This window comes from Zalophus californianus, chromosome 8 (assembly GCF_009762305.2).
Source record: "Zalophus californianus isolate mZalCal1 chromosome 8, mZalCal1.pri.v2, whole genome shotgun sequence".
NCBI classification, from domain to species: Eukaryota; Metazoa; Chordata; class Mammalia; order Carnivora; family Otariidae; genus Zalophus; species Zalophus californianus.
The window spans coordinates 72907392-72931188 of NC_045602.1; the positions used below are offsets into that span (position 1 = coordinate 72907392).

Here is a 23797-nt window from a genome sequence, read left to right on the forward strand (position 1 = left end):
GCAGTTAAGCATCTGCCTTCGATCAGGTCATGATCTCAGGCTCCTGGGATGGAGCCCCGCATCAGGCTCCCTGCATAACGGGGAGCCTGCTTCTCCCCCTCCTTCTGCCTGCCGCTCCCCCGCTTGTGTTGTGTGTCAAATGAATGGATAAAATCTTAAAAAAAAAAAATCTTTTGACTAGAACTGGAAATGAGTACAACCTTCTTGGAAAAGTAATTTGTCAGTAAATAATTACTTGCTGTTAAAATGCAGACAAGGCCCCTCTGGTCCTACAGGTCAGAGAAAGCAATTAATGTGTTCTGAACTGAAGGAGAAGAAATGACATTATGAGATGAGCTAGGAAACATTACTATGAAACCACTGAGGAAGATGCACAGACCAGGAGAGGGAAAATAACAAATGCGAGGTTTTTAAGAAGAAATTAAACAGAAACGTGAATAATTGGATATGGGAAGAGGGAAAAGTTATGTGCCTCAGTGTGATGGCTGTTAGAATAAAATTTACCAATAAAATAATCTAGATAGAGGCACCTGGGTGGCTCAGTCATTAAGCATCTGCCTTCGGCTCAGGTCATGATCCCAGGGTCCTGGGACTGAGTCCCACATCAGGCTCCCTGCTCCACGGGAAGCCTGACTTCTCTCTCTCCCACTCCCCCTGCTTGTGTTCCCTCTCTCGCTGGGTCCCTCTCTGTCAAAGAAATAAAATCTTAAAAAAAAAATCTAGATGTTTAGAGGAGTTGTTTTAAGCACTATCAGAAATTTGCCCTAAATGCACAATACCATTATTCTAGGTTTTGTCTCAACTTTTTAATTTTAAAAGCTACAAGGGGGCTCTACAACTGGGGACACTCGCAGCTCTCGGCGCCAGGCCCAGCTTCCTTCAAAATGTCTACTGTTCACAAAATTCTCTGCAAGTTCAGCTTGGAAGGTGATCACTCCATGCCCCCAAGTACATATGGGTTGGTCAAAGTATACACCAATTTTGATGCTGAGCGTGATGCTCTGAACAATGAAACGGCCACCAAGACCAAATGTGTGGATGAGGTCACCACTGTCAACATTTTGACCAACTGCAGCAATGAACAGAGACAGGATGTTGCCTTCGCCTTACCAGAGAAGGACCAAAAAGGAACTTGCATCAGCACTCAAGTCAGCCTTGTCTGGACACCTGGAGACTGCGATTTTGGACCTATTGAAAACGCCTGCTCGGTATGATGCTTCTGAGCTGAAAGCCTCCATGAAGGGGCTGGGGACTGATGAGGACTCCCTAACTGAGATCATCTGCTCAAGGACCATCCAAGAGCTTCAGGAAATTAATAGAGTCTACAAAGAAATGTGCAAGACTGATCTGGAGAGGGACATCGTGTCTGACACATCTGGTGACTTCCGCAAGCTGATGGCTGCCCTTGAAAAGGGTAGAAGAGCAGAGGATGGCTCTGTCATTGATTATGAACTGATTGACCAAGATGCCCGGGATCTCTATGATGCTGGAGTGAAGAGGAAAGGAACTGATGTGCCCAAATGGATCAGCATCATGACTGAGTGGAGTGTGTGTCCCCTCCAGAAACTATTTGATAGGTACAAGAGCTACAGCCCTTATGACATGCTGGAGAGCATCAAGGAGGTCAAAGGAGACCTGGAAAATGCTTTCCTGAACCTTGTCCAGTGCATTCAGAAGAAGCTGCCGTATTTTGCTGACCGACTGTACGACTCCATGAAAGGCAAGGGGACTCGCAATAAAGTCCTGATTAGAATCATGGTCTCTCACAGTGAAGTGGACATGTTGAAAATTAGGTCTGAATTCAAGAGAGAGCACTGCAAGTCCCTGTACTACTACATTCAGCAAGACACGAAGGTCAACTATCAGAAGCGCTGCAGTACCTGTGTGGTGGGGATGACTGAGGCCCACGACAGATGAGCATCCAGGAGTGGTGCTCCTTTGTTTCCAGCTAACAGTTCTAGAAAACAGCCCTGTAAGGATGACATTAGCAGTGCCCTCCCCATCCTTATTTCAGTTGCTTAAGCATTGCCTGCGTCTTGTGTCTAGTCTCTCCTTTTAGCCAAAGGAATGAACATTCCAAGGAGTTGGAAGTGAAATCTATGATGTGAAACACTTTGCCTCTTATGTACTGTGTCATAAACAGATAAATAAACTGAATTTTTACTTTAAAAAAAAATTAAAAATTAAAAAAAGAAGCTACAAGGGATAAGGGAAGCCAAACATATTTTTCAAATAACTACTTCTTAGAGGAGGAAGATGATTCAGTGTAAGCCTTCCATTACTCAGTGCAAGTCTGCTTTCTAACATGCTGCTGCCCTCTGCTGTCTCTGAACTTATTTTAATATTTTTTTTAGGAATAATGTTAATATAACTTTAAATCTAAACTTAATCAAAAACCAAAAACACCATAAGATAGGAGAACATATCTAGCAATATAATATACAAAAAAATTTTTTTTTTGAACAAGAGTGCATATGGGCACGAGGGGCAGAGGCAGAGGGAGAGGACAATCTCAAGGTGGCTCCACACTCTCAGCACGTGAGACTGGAGCTCAATCTCATGACCCTGAGATCACGACCTAAGCCAAAACCAAGAGATGGACACCTAACCAGGTGAGCCACCCAGACGCCCCTAGAAATAATTTTTTTTATATCATGATTCTCCTTTTAGGGACAATTCATGGGCACCTGGGTGGCTCAGTCATTAAGCATCTGTCTTCAGCTGAGGTCACGATCTCAGGGTCCTGGGATTGAGCCCCACATCGAGCTCCTTGCTCAGTAGGGAGTCTGCTGCTTCTTCCCCCTCTGCCCCTTCCCTTGCTCATGCTTTCCTCTCTCTCCCTCTCTCAAATAAATAAAGAATAAGTAAGAAAAATCTTTAAGGACAGTGCATTTGGTTTATTTTCCTCATAAGTTAGCCTCAGTTTTGGCTTCCTCCATGACATCAGTGGCTAAAGAGCTATGCTGAACTCAGCAAAATGCCATTTTTTTTTTTTAATGATTTTGTTTGTAAGCAATCTCTGAACCTAACATGGGGCTCAAACTCACAACCCCGAGATCAAGAGTCGCATGCTCCAATGACTGAGCCAGCCAGGAGCCTCCATTCTGTTGTTTTTTAAGACAAAATTCAGAACAGTTAGGTTCCTAATGACTAGGACACACCTAGACTCTCCAGTGTTTCTTTATTTATTTGAGAGAGAGAGAAAGGGTGAGCGAGAGAGAGACAGCACAAGCAGGGGAGGTGCAAACGGAGAGGGAGAAGCAGGCTCCCCATTAAGCAGGGAGCCAGATGTAGGGCTCGATTCCAGGACCCTGGGATCACGACTTGAGCCAAAGGCAGACGCTTAACCAAATGAGCCACCCATGCACCTCCTCCAAGGTTTCTTACAGAAAGAAAAGAACAAATATAGCTCGTAGCACCACAATACCTGGAACAGTCTTCCTCCTCTAATATTCTCTAGGTTGGGTGACTTCAAACACCGTACAGCAAACATCAGCTGTCAAACTGATAATGTGAAGCTTTTGATTTAGATGTTATGTTCTCTCACAGGTGTATATAACTTAAGCATAACCCCACAAAAGTGGGAAATTAATGACGTGTTGCAAAACTCTTGAGTACACTGAGCCACACATATGCAGGAGGAAGAGAGCCAAGCTACTCTTAAGCACAATTCCTAACTTCTGTGCTTATTCCAGGGAATGAGAAAGATTCCCCAAACAATGTGCACAACAGTATTTTTTACCCTTTCTCTTTGGGGGAGAGGGGTTTTACATATGCTTTTGAATATCTGATGAAAGTTGCAGATCTTTTCCCAGAAAAAATACACATACACAAAATCTTGTATAAAATGTCAAGACCATTCTAAGAACTCATTCAAAAATCCCAGCTTTGGGGCGCCTGGGTGGTTCAGTCAGTTAAGTGTCTGCCTTTGGCTCAGGTCCTGATCTCCTGGGGTCGAGACCCACATCAGGCTCTCTGCTCAGTGGCAAGTCTGCTTCTCCCTCTCTCTCTGTGATCTCTCTCACTTTCGCTCTCTCTCTAAATAAATAAATAAATATCTTTTTATTTTATTTATTTGACAGAAAGACAGCAGGAGAGCACAAGCAGGGGGAGCGGCAGACAGAGAGGGAGAAGCAGGCTTCCCGCTGAGCAGGGAACCTGATGCAGGGCTTGATCTCCAAGACCCTGGGATCATGACCTGAGCCGAAGCAGTCGCTTAACCAACTAAGCCACCAAGGTGCCCCAATAAATAAAATCTTTAAAAAAAATTCTAGCTTTTAAGTTACTGGTACTGAATGAAAAAAGGGCCAAAAACAGAACTGGGGTGGAGGACTCTTAAGGGAAAAGCAAACTATAAAAGAATCCAGCAATTCTGCTTCTGGGTATATATTTAAAAGAAAGAAAATCATTCTCTCAAAGCGATATCTGCACTCCCTTGTTCACTGCAGTATACTCACACCTGTCAAGATAAGGAAACAGCCTGAGTGTCCATCGATGGATAAATGGATAAAGAAAATGTGGTGTATATACACAATGGACTATTACCAGCCATAAAAAAGGAAACTCTGCCATTTGTGACAACATGGTGGACCCTGAGGGTATTATGCTAAGTGAAGGAAGTCAGGCAGAGAAAGTCACTTAGGATCTCACTTAAATGTGCAATCTAATAAAATTAATCTCACAGAAATAGAAAAGAATGGCGTTCGCCAGCAGCGGGGGGAGGGGAAATGGAGGAAGGTGGTCAAAAAGTACAAACTTCCAGTTGTAAGATTTAAGTTCTGCGGATGTAATGCATAGCATGGCAACTTATAGTCAAAAATACTGTACTGTAGGGCGCCTGGGTGGCTCAGATGGTTAAGCGTCTGCCTTCGGCTCAGGTCATGATCCCAGGATCCTGGGATCGAGTCCCGCATCGGGCTCCCTGCTCCTTGGGAGCCTGCTTCTCCCTCTGCTTCTCTCTCTCTCTCTCCCCCTCTGTCGCTTATGAATAAATAAATAAAATCTTTAAAAAAAAAATACTGTACTGTATATTTGAAAGCTGCTAAGAGATCAGATCTTTAAAGTTCTCAACACAAGAAAAAAAGCTCTGTGAGGTGACAGATGTTAACTGAGCTCATTGTAATTATTTCACAATACATACATATTTCAAATCATGGTGCACACCTAAACCTATACTATGTTATGTTAGTTATAGCTCAATAAAACTGGAAGGAAAAAAACCGTCAAACTCAGCAGTGAAAGCTGGTAAGATAATGACCAGACGGCGTTTCCTGGATTTAGCAACATAAGTAACTTCGCAAATGCCATTTCAGTGCTGTGGTCAGGGCTGGAAGGCAACTGAGCAAATGGAAGATGGAAATGTACGCTTTCTAAACCTTGGCTGGGAACAGAATGTGAAAAAGAGATGTAGGTACTCGAGGACACAGGAACAAGGGTGCATTTTTGTTCCTATGGGAAGGGAGAGATGTAGAAGAGAAAAGATTCAAAACAGCTGATATAAGTGGCTAAGAGTGAACTAATTTAGAAAGCCTATCTCCATTATAATCTAATTCTTATAGCCCTGCTACTGGTTAATCCCCTTGTGCTCCCAGTTAATCCTGTTGAAATGGAGCCAGAGGATATGGAATCAGAAAAGCACAGCAGTAAAAGATCTTCCTTTACTGGATGAGGAAATTGAAGCAAAAGGAGGGTAAATGGCAGCCTAAACTACACTAGAGAAATGTGGGCACAGGAAAGATTTAAGACCCATTTTCTTTAATCCCACTTGGGTAGAACAAAATGCAAGGGCTTTTAAGCATCATCAGTCTAAAGAGGAGCCTTAGCTAGAATGGGAATACTCTTTATACAGTGGTACTTTAAGGTAAGTGCTTAAGATATCTTCCACACTTGGCGAGATAATTAAGGGAAAAGGTTATCATAAAATTAAAGCTATGCTTATTTTGGGGCTCCTGGGTGGCTCAGTCGGTTAAGCGTCTGCCTTCAGCTCAGGTCATGGTCCCAGGGTCCTGGGATCGAGCCCAACATCGGGCTCCCTGCTCAGCAGGAAGCCTGCTTTTCTCCCTCTCCCACTCCCCCCGCTTATGTTCCCTCTCTCGTTGTCTCTCTCTGTCAAATAAATAAATAAATAAATAAAATCTTTAAAAAAAAAATCTATGCTTATTTTTTATTTTGTCATTATAGAGTTTTTTAAGTCTGTCTGCAGGAAAAGCTTTCTCATAATACTGAAAGGTTTAACAGTTCTAAGGGATGGTGATTTTTAACTCTGAAATTTAAAATGCTTTACATATTAGACATATAACTTCATACGTTTCTACAACAAATAATTTAGTACTTACGTTCACTTAAAAGTTAAAAACTACGCTTGTAAGGGCAAGCTGATTTTATCCACCAATACTATATTAATATGTGACTTTGCACACTTTATTCTGGTAACTTCATTCTGATGTCAACTGTTAGAGATCATCAAGACCCTTTGTCTTGGGGTGTCTGGGTGGCTAGCCTGGTTAAGCAGCTGCCTTCGGCCTGGGTCGTGATCTGAGTCCTGGGATCAAGCCCCACATGGGGCTCCCTGTTGTGCTGTCACGTTCTCTCTCTCTAAAATAAAATCTTAAAAAAAAAAAAAAAAAAAAAGACCCTTTGTCTTAACTTTCTTTTATAGGTGTGCTGGAAATGTTCACTCCAGCAGGCCTGGAATTAGCCTGAACTGTTTTCCTAAAGTTCCTTTATGGCGATGATCCCTGGTCAAGGCATGTTGTTTTGTAATCATGGATCTGAGGATAATCAGGGTGGTTTGTTCAGCTTGTCAGCACTGTTTGTGATTGATAATTTGCACCTGGTCTCAGTGAGGCCTTCCAGTGCCAGAGGGTTCTCCTACAGAGGCTGGTTACAGAACAGGAATATGCCCACAAGACCAGCAAAATTTAAGGAAGTCCAGCAAGACTCCATTTTAAGCTCCCTAGTTCCAAGGTGTTCTGCACACATTGGTGGTCCCTGATGCAAGAGATCTTGCACCTCAGGAAGGACCTTTCAAAAGGAAGGACAAGGGGCGCCTGGATGGCTCAGTGGGATTAAACATCCGCCTTCAGCTCAGGTCATGATCTCAGGGTCCTGGGATCAGGCCCCGCATGGGGCTTCCTGCTCGGCAGGGAGTCTGCTTCTCCCTCTCCCTCTGCCCCGCACCCAGCTTGTGCTCTTTTGCTCGCTCTCTCAAATAAATAAAATCTTAAAAAAAGGAAGGACAATAGGAGCCTGCACCTGACCTCCCTGGGCCCCGGCCATGAGACTGGCTGTGACGCATTATCCTTCCCTTGGTGCTACTCCTAGACTGTACCTTTTTCCTTTAATAAACTACAGATTTGAAAGCAATGTCATTTTGGGTCCTGTGAGTCTTTAGCAATTGAACTCTGGTCAACTGCCACTGCTAGTGCAATAAATCCAGTTACCCTAAAATTCACTTCTAAAAAGCAAAAATTTGGTGCACCTGGGTGGCTCAGTTGGTTGTTAAGTGTCTGCCTTCAGCTCAGGTCATAATCCCAGGGTCGTGGGATCAAGACCCACATTGGGCTCCCTGCTCAGGGGGTAGCCTGCTTCTCCCCCTGCTCATGCGCATGTGTGCTTGTGGTCAAATAAATAAATAAATCTTAAAAATAAAATAATAAAAAAATAAAAAGCAAAAATTCTAAGTTGTCTCATGATTCCTGACTTCTGCAACGCAGCTATAGGTCAATATTAACCTGTTATTAGAAAAACTTAAGAGTGAGTTACCAGACCCAACTTTATAAGGACAGCATATGTGCTAAGTATATTGAGAGTAAAGGAAAACAAAAACACAATCATTGTTACCTTCATATTTTTCCAGAGCCTGAATAACATTAGGGAGTTGATTTATACCCTGATAGAGTCGGTAACAATCCTGTAAGTTTGCTGCTTGTCTCTGAAATTTCTTGGCAAGTCGGTTAAGATCTGGGAATCGACGAAGTAAATCTTCTTGTAAACTCTGCCTCAATTCTGCATCTTCTACAAAAGCTTCCACTAAATTCAGTCTGAAAAAAAATCGCACTGGAATTAATCTTAAATATTTTGGTATAAAATTAAAATCTGTCTACTAGGTACATAAGAATCAACTAAATGAACTCAAAAATTCTATGCAGGAAGCTTGACTCTATCCTTAAATGTCAGCTTCTTAGAGAGGATGGAAAGCTCCATAATACTGTGATGTAACAAGCACTTTCTGATTAGTTAACAACCAAACTAACACTTAGTTAAGTAGTATCAGAAGATATTAATATATACCCAATTTCGTTTGCCTTTCATCAAATTGCCTTTTCTTAAATATAAGGATTTCGTTATTGGAACACTGCTGTTACTGACACATTAGTGCACATGTAAACAATGATCTTCAATAAAACAATTACAATTCAAGAATGTTGCCAAATCCAATACTTATTCTATCAGAAGTTCTTATAAATTTTCAGAATGCATTCTACAATTACCTTATGACAGTACAAAGCCAAAAATTTCTAATTAAAAAACTGAAATAAGTTTATTGCTTCCCCTAAGTCAATATATAAAATCTTAGCCTATTCGAAGAACTACAAAACATGCAGCTCATATTGCTTTTGCAATTTATTGGAATCCACAGCTTTCCATTTTCTTCCTTGTAACTCACCGCAAGAAATGTTTCGGGGGAAGGGGAGGGGAAAAAAAGAAATGTTTTTACATCATGACCCAGCACATGCATGCATAGACACTGTAGGAGGCATCATATGCCACCTCAAAACATGCCACTTTAGAGTCCTTAAGGCCTATTTTGAGCTGACAACAATTAAGAAGCAAAAAGAAAAGCCCTCTGCCTTCTCCCTATTTGCCCAAAAGCAGGACATAAATTTACAGATGTCCTCTCCCTCCTCTTTACCAGAAAGAACAAAAGTTAACCACAACATTAGACCCTTATCAGCCTGGAAATGGTACCAGAGGAATCTACATAACAAATTTTAGCCTTTATCTACCATTAGCTTCCCATAATTTGCAGCCCTAGAAACTCAAAATCCTTCTCCTTTGTCTTGTCTCTTCTCTGAAAATTTATTGTTCCTTTGCTAAGATGTTATATATGCCCAAGTTCTCATCAACCCTGGAGTTACTTATCTGAGTGCTCCAGTGTAAAAGCATAAACTTGTTTTTCTCTTGTTCATCTGTCTTTTGTCAGTCTTATAGGGCCTCACCCAGGGAACCTACTGAGGGTAGTAGAAAAAAAGAAATTTTCCTTCCCTACAATATATAATTAAAATAGGCTACACAAACAATACTTATTACTCTTACTATATGTAATGTATTGTTATTTTTCTTTCATATTTAATTTATCCAAAAATACTAGTTTTCACCCACTACACTAATTTCATAACTCACTACTGGGTCACAACTTGCAGTGTGAAAAGCTGTATTATAGATCCTACTGCAGTAACATATATATAGACAAAAGGTAAAGTTTAGTAATCAAAGGTAGGGTGGGGGCACCTGGCTGGCTGCCTCAGTTGGTAGAGCATGCAACTCTTTTTTTTTTTAAGATTTTATTTATTCATTTGAGACAGAGAGAGAAAGAGACCATGAGCAGGGGTTAAGAGGCAGAGAGAGGGAGAAGCAGGCTCCCCACTGAGCAGGGAGCTCAATGTGGGGCTCGATCCCAGGACCCCGAGACCACGACCCGAGCCGAAGGCAGAAGTTTAACCAACTGAGCCACCCAGGCGCCCCGAGCATGCAACTCTTAATCTTGGGGTCGTGAGTTTGAGCCACACGCTGGGCGAGGAGCCTACTTTAAAAAGGGGAGGGGGCAAGGAAAATCAACCATGGGCATAGCAAACGGTCCGAGGTTCAGAAGGCTATGAATGAGCAACCATTTCCTTGTATTTGTAAACTAGAAGAGCAGTAAATTAACCCTCAAACTACACAAGGAGAAAGGAAACAAATCAGCTAAGTTTCTTAACTATTTACTGATCTCTCCAACAGCATTTACAATTCCTCCATCATCAAAATGTTCTTCCAGCATATTATATAAGGGGAAAATTATGCTGCCCCCAGAGTAATCACCTAAGCAAGATTTCTGAACCTTGACAATACTGACATTTAGACTAGACAATTCCTTGTCGTGAGGGGCTCTTCTGAGCTCTTTAACAACTTCTCTGAGTTCTACACTTGACACTCTGGTGACAACCAAAATGTCTCCAGGCACTGCTATACGTCCCCTTGCCCCAGGTTGAGAACCACCAGCTTAAAGAAACTTGAATCACTTTTTAAAAGATGAAAAGGGAAAAATAACTAAAATCCTATAGAAATGTCAAGGTAGTATCTAGGCAGGGCGCCTGGGTGGCTCAATTGGTTAAGCGACTGCCTTCGGCTCAGGTCATGATCCTGGAGTCCCAGGATCGAGTCCCACATCGGGCTCCCTGCTCAGCGGGGAGTCTGCTTCTCCCTCTGACCCTCTTCCCTCTCGTGCTATCTCTCATTCTCTCTCTCTCAAATAAATAAATAAAATCTTTAAAAAAAAAAAGGTAATATCTAGGCAGCTGGCAGCAGATACGCACTATGGCAAATGCCAAATTAGTGGGCGGGGGAGGTCCTGCTACCAAGCTGGTCTTATACTGTGTACCAGTCCCTGGGGCTATAAACAAACTTCTAGAACACTTCAGGTACTTACTGCTCCAGAAGACTTATATGGCTTGTACTCTAGATTTAAAAGACAAAACAGAACTTGAGCAGACAGATGCAGTCAAGTCCCATAATCCAATAAAGGAAATTTGGGTCTTCCTACCTAAACCTCTGGGGCTCTAACTGGCCATCTCTAAGTTCAGTTCAAGATCACCAGCACAGAAGTCACTTGGAAGCGGACAGTACAATATTCCTGGGGGTGAAATTTCCATGCGCTTCTCATGCACCAACAGTCTGATAAAGTCTGAGTCCTAACAATCACAAGAAATCCCTGAGCTCCCATGATAAAGTGGGGAAAGTGACTAAAGGGGTGAGGAAAGGATAAAAGAAACCTGATGCTTGGCTGACTGACCCCTGATCTTTTTCTCTTCTTTTCCTAAGATTCCCGTATCCTTAGGCCACTCTTAGGTAATTGACGAATCCACAGAGAAGATATTTCTGATCAAGAATCTTCCAGGGGTGGGGCGCCTGGGTGGTTCAGTCAGTTAACCGTCTCCTTTGATCAGGTCATGATCTCAGGGTCCTGGGATAGAGCTCTGCATCGGTTCCCCACTCGGAGGGAAGCCTGTTTCTCCCTCTCCCTCTGCCTGCCACTCCCCCCTGCTTGTGCTGTCAATTAATAAAATATTAAAAAGAAGAAGAAGAAGAAGAATATTCCAGGGGTGCCTGGGTGGCTTAGTTGGTTGTGTCCGACTCTTGGTTTCGTTTCAGGTCACGATCTCAGGGTGGTGGGATTGAGCCCTGCATGGGGTTCCATGCCCAGCAGAGTCTCCTGGAGATTCGCTCTCTCCCTCTGCCCCCTCCCTGTTTGTGCGTGCTCTAATAAAGAAATCTTTAAAAAAAAAAAAAATCTTCTTTTAAATCTTCTTAAAAAACAAAAGATGATCTTTTAAAAAAAAATGCTTCTTCCCTATTCCATCTATTTTATCACTGTTTCCTCTCAAACTGATCAGGGAATAGGTCCCAAGTCATCAGCACCACCTTTTGGCCCTGTAATCTGCCAAAACGACCAACACAAACGGAGAGAGGCACCCACTATGTTCTCTAGGTCTTTTAGAGAACAGAGTTGGTCCTTTGGCCACAGACATGCGCATCTACAAGCAAGATGATGACACTGTATAGACATCAGGGGAATGGCACTATTCAAAAAGTAACACCCCACGAACGTTACCATGGCAAAACTCAAAGAGTTTACACAGTGTTATCCAGCATGCTGATAACTAAGGGCAAGATTCTTGCCAAGAGAATTAGTGTATATACTGAGCATATTAAGCATTCAGCCTTTCCAACCTGTGAAGGAAAATGATCAGAGAAAACGGAAGCCAGGAGAAAACTACCTGGGTCCAAGTGAAGCACCAGGCTGCTCCATGCAGAGAAGCACACTTTTTAAGAACTACAGAAAAGAGCCTGAGCTGCTGGAACCCATTCCCTATGAATTCATGGCATGATAGACATTAAAAAAAAAAAAAGACCTCTGGAATGTAGAAATGTTTCTCTTAGTTGAGTAGAAGTGTGATGTCCCCTCCCCCAAAGAAATACTTAAAGCAAACTTTGTGTCCTTAAAAAATAATCAACACCATTCAAGAGCACAGAGTTCCAGTAGGTCTCTAAGAAGTAAGACAGCAAGGGAATAAAACAGCTTCTAAAACATATAGTACAAGGCACTTTACACAGCCGCCTCAATCTTTGGTCCAGGTATCATTAAAAGCTCAATAAATTGCTAGTTTCACAGTCTGTTCAGTATGCCATTTCAGAAATAATTACAGTGTCAGTTTATGTGCTGGCTAACAAGTTTTTTAGAAGGATTGCTCTGCTAACTGTTTCTATGACAATGCCACTCTTAAATCACAATTTGAGAAGCTCCAAAGTTACTGTTGGCATAACACAGTTTACCTGTCAATCCTACACAATAAAATTACTCAGCTGTACACAATATGACACAGCAATTTGCAAATTGACTAGAATAAAAGAATTTTTTAGGGTCAGTTCATCTCTAAAATTGGAAGAGAGTAAATCATGAAATTAATCATGAAAAGTTTGGTATCCTAAAAAACCCACATTCTGTCCTTTCTTTAAAACTAGCATTTCTGGGGATGTCTAGGTGGCTCAGTCAGTTAAGCGTCTGACTCTTGGTTTCAGCTCAGGTCACGATCTCACGGGTTGCAGGGCTCTGTGTTCAGCATGGAGTCTGCGTGAAACAGGATTCTCTCCCTCTGCCCCACCCCTGACTCGCATTCTGCCACTCTCTCAAGTAAGTCTTAAAATTTTTTTAAAAAAACTAGCATTTCTGATCTCTGATTTTAAGAACAGCTGCCTGGCATTTCACAACAGCATATTCATATGGCTGAGAACAATTTTGGTCCCTAAAGAACTACAATCATAAATTTCTGAGTCTCTTCTTTACCTGTTCTCACATGATTAAATGCAGTCAGAACCACTCATCTGATGTGTACTCTGCTAGGCCTGAGAAGATTAAAAAAGGAAAAGCATGACAAGACATAAAGAGAGGAACATGTTTTTAAGGAATATTCAATCTAGTGGAGGACATGCTCCATCTTACAGTTAGTGCTGAGATAAAAAATGTAATGAAACATGATATGGATAAGAAAACTTCACTTTGGGGCATTTCATCTGCCTGTACTTTGCACAGTTGGGATTTACAGAAATAGGACTTGGGGGAGACTACTTGGGATGGGAGGCCACAGCAGAGACTTGAAGGGAGAAAAGTAACAGGATGCAATGGGAAATTGAAGCAGAGAAAGAATAGGAAAAACTATGTCCAAAGGTAAAATGAAAAGGTTGGCTTTGGAAAGGAAAAAGCACTATTTCTTCTTCTAAGAGCCAGGGAGTAAGACTGAAAATACAGATATATTTTGAGACTATAAGGATTAAGGAGATGATCTGCTTAGAGGTAGGAGGCAGCTGAAGACTTTCAAGAAAAGTGTAAAATTTTGGATTGGTCCCTTTAATTCGTCACGTAATAAAAGTAAGAGGAGACACACTCTGGGCCTGGACTAGTAACTAAAGATAACCTTACACAAAAGGATAATATAACCTGGAAAGACATAAGTGTAGGGACCTAGGAGTACACCTCTGCCTCAAAAAGCATGATATACTATCACATAAGCTTCATCACTATTTATCTAAATTTACAGGAACCATACTTTAATTCAGAGACTTATGTTTCTATTAAAATTGCTACATGGGGCACCTGGGTGGCTCAGTCGTTAGGCATCTGCCTTCATCTCAGGCCCTAATCACAAGGTCCTGGGATTGAGCCCAGCATCGGGCTCCCTGTTCAGTGGGGAGCCTGCTTCTCCCTCTGCCTGCTGCTCCCCCTGCTTGTGTTCCCTCTCTCGCTGTGTCTCTCTCTGTCAAATAAATAAATAAAATCTTTAAAACAAATAGTAATATGAACAAAGTTCTTTTTTTTAATTCAAATATTTTCATTTTATATACAAAGAGCTGGCATTAGGGTAGGTATCTTGGACATCTGTAGTTAGGTAGGTCTCTCTTGGGATGACCCATTCAAGGAAGTTCACTTAATCCAATTTAATGAAGCCCATATTCTTCAGGCACTGACAAACACTAGTGGCACATATTGAGGCCCTATTTCTGGATCAGACCATGTCAGTTTATGCTGATGAGGCAAGGACGAGAATCCTGGCTGAATTTCTTTTTTAAATACTTTTTTTTCTTTTTTTAAAGTAAACTCTACCCCCAACATGGGGCTTGAACTCATGACCCGGAGATCAAGAGTTGTAAGCTCTACTGACTGAGCCAGCCAGGTGCCCCTAGCCAATTTTTTTTTAAATGACTCCAGAAAGGAACCATCTTGCTCTCTTGGAAGCAATGAATCAAAAGGTGGACAGAGTTCTTATTATAATTTCTAATTTGATTGTTAGATGAAGTACAAAAAAGAAGAAATTACCTTGATACTCGCCCCTAAAAGGTAGTAACAATAACTTACCATTCTCATTGAAGACGAAAGTATTTAAGCCATTAGCTAAAAATAAAAAGTATCTGTAGTCTCAGTGCAAATAGGTTTTAGTGAATGGAAACAGCATGACAACAGATACAGCCATTCCATGGATATAACTTAAATAAAAGTCAAAATAATATGTTCCATTTCTAGTAGTCCAATTAGGATCAAATTAAATAGTACTGATAGAAGTAATAAATACAGTGCAGCAATTAATTAAGCACCTGGGCTCTGTAGTCAGGCCAGCCTGGCTTTAAATCCAATCTCCACCACATTACAGCTGATGAATTCAAGATGCTTAGCAAACTGCCAGGCAGGCACAAAGTAGATACCAGTCTTATCACCCTCCGCCTTCTAATAGCTTGACAATAATCTAAAGGTAATCCCATTTCCGTCATTATTGCTGAAGTTATCAACAAGGCTATTATCCTTCATAAGATGTATGCACCAAACTCAAGTATCTAGTCACATCTGTCCCTACCTCTGCTCTAATGAAAACAGAAGAGAAATCTTTGCTCTCCTTAAAAGAATTCACCCACAGCATCCAGGCACCCCTCCAACTATGATTTTTGAAAAAAAGGACTAATGTAAGAGTGAACCATATAAAATGACTCCATTTATATAAAGTTCATGGAGCGCCTGGGTGGCTCAGTTGGCTAAGCATCCGACTCTTGGGTTTCAAGCTCAGGTCATGATCTCAGGGTCTTGAGATCAAGCCCAGTGTCTGGCTCCATGCTTAGTGCAGCCTGTTTGGGATCCTCTCTCCCTTCTCCCTCTGCCCCTCTCCACACCCCCATGCACTCAGTGTCTTAAAATATTTTTTTTTAAGATTTTATTTATTTATTTGAGGGAGAGAGAGAGAGAGAGAGAGAAACAGCACTAGAGGGGAGAGGGTCAGAGGGAGAAGCAGGCTCCCTGCTGAGCTGGGAGCTCAATGTGGGACTCGATCCCAGGACACCAGGATCATGAAAAGAGATGACCCAAAGGCAGTCAGTTAACCAACTGAGCCACCCAAGTGCCCCATGCACTCACTGTCTTAAAATCTGACCCAAAGGCAGCCATTTAACCAACGGAGCCACCCAGGTGCCCCACGCACTGTCTTAAAATCTTAAAAACAAATAAAGTTAAAAAATGGGTAAAACTAATTAATCTATAAATGTTAAGAAGACAGTAATCACTTTTGAAATGAGATGGGGTAGTAACTAGCAGAAGAATCCAGGGGAGTTACTAGGGATGCTAGTCATGTTGTTTCTTGATCTGACTGTTGTTACACTGATGTTGTTCACTTTGTGAAAACCCACCAAGCTGCACACTTAGAATTTGTGCTCTTATGGATATTATACTTCAATGAAAAGTCTTAAAACTCATATCTAAAAGAAAAGATAAAAATAAAATATACCCAAGTGCTAATCATATTCGGGTAGCAGGATTATAAAACTTTTTCTTTCATTTCCTCAATTTTAGAGATTTTCTGAAATATATGTTTAGGCTGCCTTAAATCCTTTCTAAAATAATTGTTTCCTATGTACTGGACCTTCTTCAAAATACTTTATAATATATATATTAAATCATCTAGTCTTCATAACTCTTATGAAGTAGGTTATTACTGTCATTTTAAAAGGAAGGAACTACAACACTGAGGTTAAGTAACTCGCCCAAGACGACACAGCTAATAAGTGGTAGAGCCATAATTTGAACCAAGATACCCAGGCTCCCAAGTTCATGCTCTGAAGCACTATCCATCCATTTTCATAATAAAACCTTACCTTTTTATAGTGGAAAAAATAGTAATTAATAAACTAAGTTACTCTATCAATCTAAATCATTGCTACTCTATTACTGTGTAGGTAGCTCTCTGTGTAGTCAGATACTAAAATATAGGAGCAAATCTGCATACTACAGTGGCATAATCCTGGAGTAATGAGAAGTTATCAAAGCTTACAGAAGTGGACATGAAAAATATACCTCTCTTCTATTCTGTTCTTATCCATGAGAGGCTGCTTAATCCACTGGTTAACCAGTCTTTGTCCTTGAGGGGTTTTGCATTTATTCAGCAATGCAGCCAGAGACTGAGAGCCAGTAGTATCTTCAACAGACCCCTAGCAAACAAACAAACAAACAAACAAAATAGGAAGAATAGCATGCTCATTAGTGAAAACCTTACTGTGCCATGAAAAATAATTAAAGAATTTTGGAAACAAGAACACTTAATATTCTGTAAATACTAAATGAGAAATCTGCACAGAAGTTCCCCTTCCTCAGCTGGGTCACTGTCAAGCTGGATGGCAGTCTATACTGCAGCACCTGAGTATTTTGAATCCACACAGTCCAAGTGCTGGCTTCCCAGATGCCATCTTATGTTTAATCTAACACCTCCCATTTCCATTCTTTTAAGACCTCCACAGTGTGGTGATCTCACTTTAAATACTGTCCCATTTTGGGGTGCCTGGGTAGCTCAGTCAGTGAAGCGTCTGTCTTCAGCTAAGGTCATGAGCTCAGGGTCCTGGGACTGAGTCCTGCATTGGCCTCCTTGCTCAGGGGGGAGTCTGCTGCAATTTCTCTCTCTCCCTCCCTCTGCCCCTCTCCTGCTCGTGCTCAAGCTCTCACTCTGTCTCTCTCTCACATAAATAAATAAAAATCTTAAAAAAAAAAAAATACTGTTCCATTTTGTCATTCTAACTCATCTCTGGAGAACTGGTACTAATGGCCAGACCAAGCCCACTGAAAGTCTTGAGTAAAGCAATCCCACGGTCATTTGAAAACAGCATGTGAGAGGCTCCCAGTTGTGTGAAAGCCTAGCTTGTGTCTTATGGTGCTTTAGAAAGTGTGTATGCATGTTTAAATGCATAATATATATTAGTATGTGTTGCCATGGCCATATGTTGAAGGCCAACATAATTGGTAGACAGGGTCCACTAGAGGAAATGAAACAGTCTTTTTGGTGGCTATTAAAGCAAAATGTGTGTAAAGAAATACATTTTTTTTCTTAAAAAAAAAAAAAAAACCACCACAAACTCTTCCTAAAAAATCAAACTTCCGGGCGCCTGGGTGGCTCAGTTGGTTAAGCGACTGCCTTCGGCTCAGGTCATGATCCTGGAGTCCCGGGATCGAGTCCCGCATCGGGCTCCCTGCTCAGCAGGGAGTCTGCTTCTCCCTCTGACCCTCCCCCCTCTCATGTGCTCTCTCTCTCTCGCTCTCTCAAATAAAATCTTTAAAAAAAAAAAAATCAAACTTCCAACCTTTTAATCTGTATTTTCTGCACTGTTATTTTTCCTCAAACCAAAATCACTTTATAATTACTAGTTTTATACATAAAACTTAAAATGTAATTTTTTAAAAAACTGCCATTAATAAAGCTATTCATAAAGTTAAGACAAATACTATTTATATAGCAACTAGAAAAATTTTTAAAAACTGCTTATCTATTCTAAGTATAATAATATTTCAAAATATTTAAGCTCCTTAATAGTATTCTTCAGTATATAATAAAGGAAACATCTTATAATAACCATTCAATATTTTTAACCGTGTATTTTTTTTTTTTTTTTTTTTTACCTGGAAAAGGTTAAGGGCTCTGACTGCTGCAATATCCAACTTCATGTACTGGCTGAAGTCAAAAGTAGTCAGTTCAAACTGTCCAAAGTTTGAATCATCTGATAAGAGTTCTAAAAACTTGATTACTGCAGACAATGCTGAAGCTGCAACCTAAGATGAAGAATTTAAAAGGAAAGATTCTATCACTAAAATCCTAGAGATTAAAAAACAAAAACAAAAACAAACAAAACGGCAAAATGGAAATAAATTCTAAACGTGATCATTTTCCTTGGTGTTCCTTCCCAATCCAAATCAAGAAAATCAGAAAAGTTTAAATAAATGGGCGCCTGGGTGGCTCAGCTGGTTAAGCTACTGCCTTCGGCTCAGGTCATGATCCTGGAGTCCCGGGATCAAGTCCCACATCGGGCTCCCTGCTCAGCAGGGAGTCTGCTTCTCCCTCTGACCCTCCCTCCTCTCATGTGCTCTCTCTCATTCTCTCTCTCAAATAAATAAAATCTTTTAAAAAAAATTTTAAAAAAAGAAAATGATTTTTAGAAAGTCAAAATTTACTGTAATAGTAACACTATTTGTAATAGCCAAAAGAGGAAATGACACAAATGTCTACCAAGTTTGGTATGTTCACCCCTATGGTATAATGCACAAAAAGATATAAGCACCAACAATGCAGTGACACACGACAATATGGATAAATCTCACAAACATAATACTAAACAAAAGAAGCCAGGCACAAAAGGCTACAAACTATATGATTCATTAATATAAACTATAAAAACAGGCCAAACTAATCTGTGCTGTCAGAGTTAAGAACCAGGGTTACGTCTGGTGGGTAATGATTGTAAGTTAGCATAAAAAAAGGTCTTTGAAGTGCTGGTACCATCTGGTTTCATGGATGCTGGCTATTTGGGTATTTGCAATTTACAAAAATTCAGTTAGGGGCGCCTGGGTGGCTCAGTCGGTTAAGCGGCTGCCTTCAGCTCACGTCATGATCCTGGGGTCCTGGGATCGAGCCCCACATCCGGCTCCCTGCTCAGCGGGGAGCCTGCTTCTCCCTCTCCATCTGCCTGCCACTCTGCCTACTTGTGTTCTCTGTCAAATAAATAAAATATTTAAAAAGAAAAATTTAAAAAAAATTCAGTTATACACTTGTGATATATGCACTTACCTACATGTGTATTTAATAAGAAGTTTCAGTGCGCCTGGGTGGCTCAGTCGGTTAAGTGTATGACTCTCAATTTTCGCTCAGGGTCGTGAGATAGGGCCCTACACGGGGTCTGTGCTTAGTGTGGAGTCTGCTTGAGATTCTGCCTCTCCCTCTGTCCCTCCCCCCACTCAAGCGCCCGCTCTCTAAAATAAATAAAATCTTTTGAAAATAAGTAAGTTTAAATAAACTGTCTATGTTATTACTATAACATAAGAAGTTTCAGGACATCAAACTGAGAGCCCAAAGACGAATCCTACATACTAAAACATACTTGAGAGCGCCTGGGTGGCTCAGTCAGTTAACCGAATGCCTTCAGCTCAGGTCATGATCCCAGGGGCCTGGGATCCAACCCCGCATCGGTCTCCCTGCTCAGCAGAGTCTGCTTCTCGCTGTCTCTCTCCCTCTACCTCTCCCCCTGCTTGTGCTCACTCTCTGTCAAAAAAATAAATAAAATATACTTGGTACTGGATTGTAAATTGTAACCTATTTTCCCTAATTGAAAACAGTCATCTATGTGTCCTTGCCAAACTCTAGCAAATGTGTAAGACTGTCAGAACCTCCTACGATGTTACCACACAGATAGAAACACTTTTCAGTAACCCTAAAAGCTTCTTGGTATTTTCAAGAGGGAAGGTTTTTTTATTATTATTATTTATTAACATATAAAGTATTATTTGTTTCAGGGGGACAGGTCTGTGATTCATCAGTCTTACACAATAACACAGCACTCACCACAACACACGTCCTCCCCAATGTCTATCACCCAGCTACTCCATCTCTCCCACCAACCTCCACTCCAGCAACCCTCAGCTTGTTTCCTGAGATTAAGAGTCTCTTATGGTTTGTCTCCCTCTCTGGTTTCTTCTTGTTTCATTTCTTCCTCTCTTCCCCTATGATCCTCTGCCTTATTTCTCAAATTCCACATATCAGTGAGATCATATGAGAATTGACTTTCTCTGATTGACTTATTTCGCTTAGCAGAATATCCTCTAGTTCCATCCACGTCATTGCAAATGGCAAGATTTCATTTTTGATGACTGCATAATATTCCGTGTGTGCATGTGTGTGTGTGTGTGTGTGTGTGTGTGTGTGTGTGTGTGTGTGTGTGTGTGTGTGTACACACCACATCTATATCCATTCATCTGTGGATGGACATCTGGGCTCTTTCCATAGTGTGGCTATTGTGGACATCGCTGCTTTAAACATTGGGGTGCAGGTGCCCCTTCGGATCACTACATTTGTATCTTGGGGGTAAACACCTTGTAGTGAAATCGCTAGGTTGTAGGGTAGCTCTATTTTCAACTTTTTGAGGAACCTCCATACTGTTTTCTAGAGTAGCTGCACCAGCTTGCATTCCCACCAACAGCATAGGAGGGTTCCCCTTTCTCTGCATCCTCATCAACATCTGCAACTTCCTGATTGTCATTCTGACTGGTGTGAGGTGGTATCTCATTGTGGTTTTGATTTGTATTTCCCTGATGCCGAGTGATGCTGAGCCCTTTTTCATGTGTCTGTTGGCCATTTGGATGTCTCCTGTGCAGAAATGTCATGTCTTCTGCCCATTTCTTGATTGGATTATTTGTTCTTGGGGTGTTGAGTTTGAGAAGTTCTTTATAGATTTTGGATACTAGTCCTTTATCTGATATGTCATTTGCAAATAACTCTCCCCATTCTGTCGGTTGTCTTCTGGTTTTGTTGACTGTTTCCTTTGCTATGCAAAGCTTTTTATCTTGCTAAAGTCTCAATAGTTCATGTTTGCCCTTGCTTCCCTTGCCTTTGTGGATGTTTCTAGGAAGAAGTTGCTGCAGCCGAGGTTGAAGAGGTTGCTGCATGTATTCTACTCAAGGATTTTGATGGATTCCTATCTCACATTTAGGTCTTTCATCCACTTTGAGTCTATTTTCGTGTATGGTGTAAGGAAATGGTCCAGTTTCATTCTTCTGCACGTGGCTCTCCAATTTTCCCAATGCCATTTGTTGAAAAGACTGTCTTTTTTCCACTGGATATTCTTTCCTGCTTTGTCGAAGATAGTTGACCATAGAGTTGAGAGTCCATTTCTGGGTTCTCTATTCTGTTCCACTGATCTGTGTGTCTGTGTTTGTGCCAATACCATAATGTCTTGATGATTACAGCATTGTAATAGAGCTTAAAGTCCAGAACTGTGATGCCACCAGCTTTGGATTTCATTTTCAACATTCCTCTGGCTATTTGGGGTCTTTTCTGCTTCCATACAAATTTTAGGATCATTTGTCCCACCTCTGAAAAAAACTGATGGTATTTTGATAGAGAGTCCATTGAATATGTAGATTGCTCTAGGTAGCATAGACATTTTAACGATATTTCTTCTTCCAATCCATGAGCATGGAATGTTTTTCCATTTCTTTGTGTCTTCTTCAATTTCTTTCATGAGTATTCTATAGTTTTCTGAGTACAGATCCTTTGCCTCTTTGGTTAGATTTATTCCTACGTATCTTGTTTTTTGGTGCAATTGTAAATGGGATCGACTCCTTAATTTCTCTTTCTTCTGTCTCATTGTTAGTGTGAAGAAATTCAACTGATTTCTGTGCATATATTTTATATCCTGCCACTTTACTGAATTCCTGTATGAGTTCTAGCAGTTTTGGGGTGGAGTCTTTTGGGTATTCCACATAAAGTATCATACCACCTGCGAAGAGTGAGAGTTTGACTTCTTTGCCGATTCGGATGCCCTTTACTTCTTTTTGTTGTTTCACTGCTGAGGTTAGGACTTCTAGTACTACGCTGAACAATGGTGGTGATAGTGGATATCCCTGCCATGCTCCTGATCTTAGGGGAAAAGCTCTCAGTTTTTCCCCATTGAGAATGATATTCACTGTGGGCTTTTCATAGGTGCCTTTTATGATATTGAGATATGTACCCTCTATCCCTACACTGTGAAGAGTTTTAATCAAGAAAGAATGTTGTACTTTGTCAAACGCATTTTCTGCATCTACTGAGAGGATCATATAGTTCTTGTCCTTTTTTTTTTTTTTTAAAGATTTTATTTATTTATTTGACAGAGAGACAGAGAGAAAAAGCACAAGTAGGCAGAGCGGCAGGCAGAGGGAGAAGCAGGCTCCCAGCTGAGCAGGGAGCCTGATGCGGGGCTTGATCCCAGGACCCCAGGATCATGACATGAGCCAAAGGCAGCTCCTTAACCAACTGAGCTACCCAGGCACCCCTTGTCCTTTCTTTTATTAATGTAGTGTATCACATTAATTTGCGGATGTTGAACCAACCTTGCAGCCCAGGAATAAATCTCACTTGGTCATGGTGAATAATCCTTTTAATGGACTGTTGGATCCTATTGGCTAGTATCTTGGTGAGAATTTTTGCATCCATGTTCATCAGGGATACTGGTCTGTAATTCTTTTTGGTGGGGTCTTTGTCTGGTTTTGGAATCAAGGCAATGTTGGCCTCATAAAATGAGTTTGCAAGTTTTCCTTCCATTTCTATTTTTTGGAACAGTTTCAGAAGAATAGGTATTAATTTTTCTTTAAATGTTTGGTAGAATTCCCCTGGTAAGCCATCTGACCCTGGGCTCTTGTTTGTTGGGAGATTTTTGATTACTGCTTCAATTTCCTTGCTGGTTATGGGTCTGTTCAGGTTTTCTCTTTCTTCCTGGTTCAGTTTTGGTAGGTTATACATCTCTAGGAACATATCCATTTCTTCCACATTGTCTAATTTGTTGGCATATAGTTGCTCGTATGTTCTTATAATTGTATTTCTTCAGTATTGGTTGTGATCTCTCCTTTTTCATTCATGATTTTATTTATTTGGGTCCTTTCTCTTTTCTTTCTGATAAGTCTGGCCAGGGGTTTATCAATCTTATCAATTCTTTCAAAGAGCCAGCTCCTAGTTCCGTTGATGTGTTCTACTGTTCTTTTGGTTTCTCTTTCATTGATTTCTGCTCTGATATTATTTCTCTTCTCCTGCTGGGTTTAGGCGTTGCCATTCATTCTCCAGCTCCTTTTGGTGTAGGCTTAGGTTGTGTATTTGAGACATTACCTTTCTTGTTTCTTGAGAAAGGCTGGTATTGGTATATACTTCTGTCTTAGTACCACCTTTGCTGCGTCCCAAAGATTTCTGAACAGTTGTGCTTTTTCTATTTTTAAAGATTTTATTTGACAGAAAGAGACACAGTGAGAGAGGGAACACAAGCAGGGGGAGTGGGAGAGGGAAAAGAAGGCTTCCCGCCGAGCAGGGAGCCCAAAGCGGGGCTCAATCCCAGGACCCGGGATCACGACCCTAGCCGAAGGCAAACGCTTAACGACTGAGCCACCCAGGCGCCCCCAAAGGCAGTCGCTTAATGACTGAGCCACCCAGGTGCCCCAGTTTTG

The 23797-nt window shown here is 41.1% G+C and overlaps 1 protein-coding gene and 1 pseudogene across 1 annotated transcript in view; one reads left to right on the forward strand and one right to left on the reverse strand.

Moving 5' to 3' along the window:
• MSH2 (mutS homolog 2) overlaps positions 1–23797 on the reverse strand; it is a 75375-nt gene that overhangs the window by 33709 nt on the left and 17869 nt on the right. Inside the window, exons 5-7 of the mRNA XM_027623498.1 lie at positions 18239–18388; positions 16649–16782; positions 7843–8042 (exon numbers count right to left, since the gene is read on the reverse strand). Of these exons, the coding sequence (XP_027479299.1) occupies positions 7843–8042; positions 16649–16782; positions 18239–18388 (484 nt within the window). The remainder of the gene's footprint in view (positions 1–7842; positions 8043–16648; positions 16783–18238; positions 18389–23797) is intronic.
• On the forward strand, positions 837–1901 carry LOC113938213 (annotated as a pseudogene).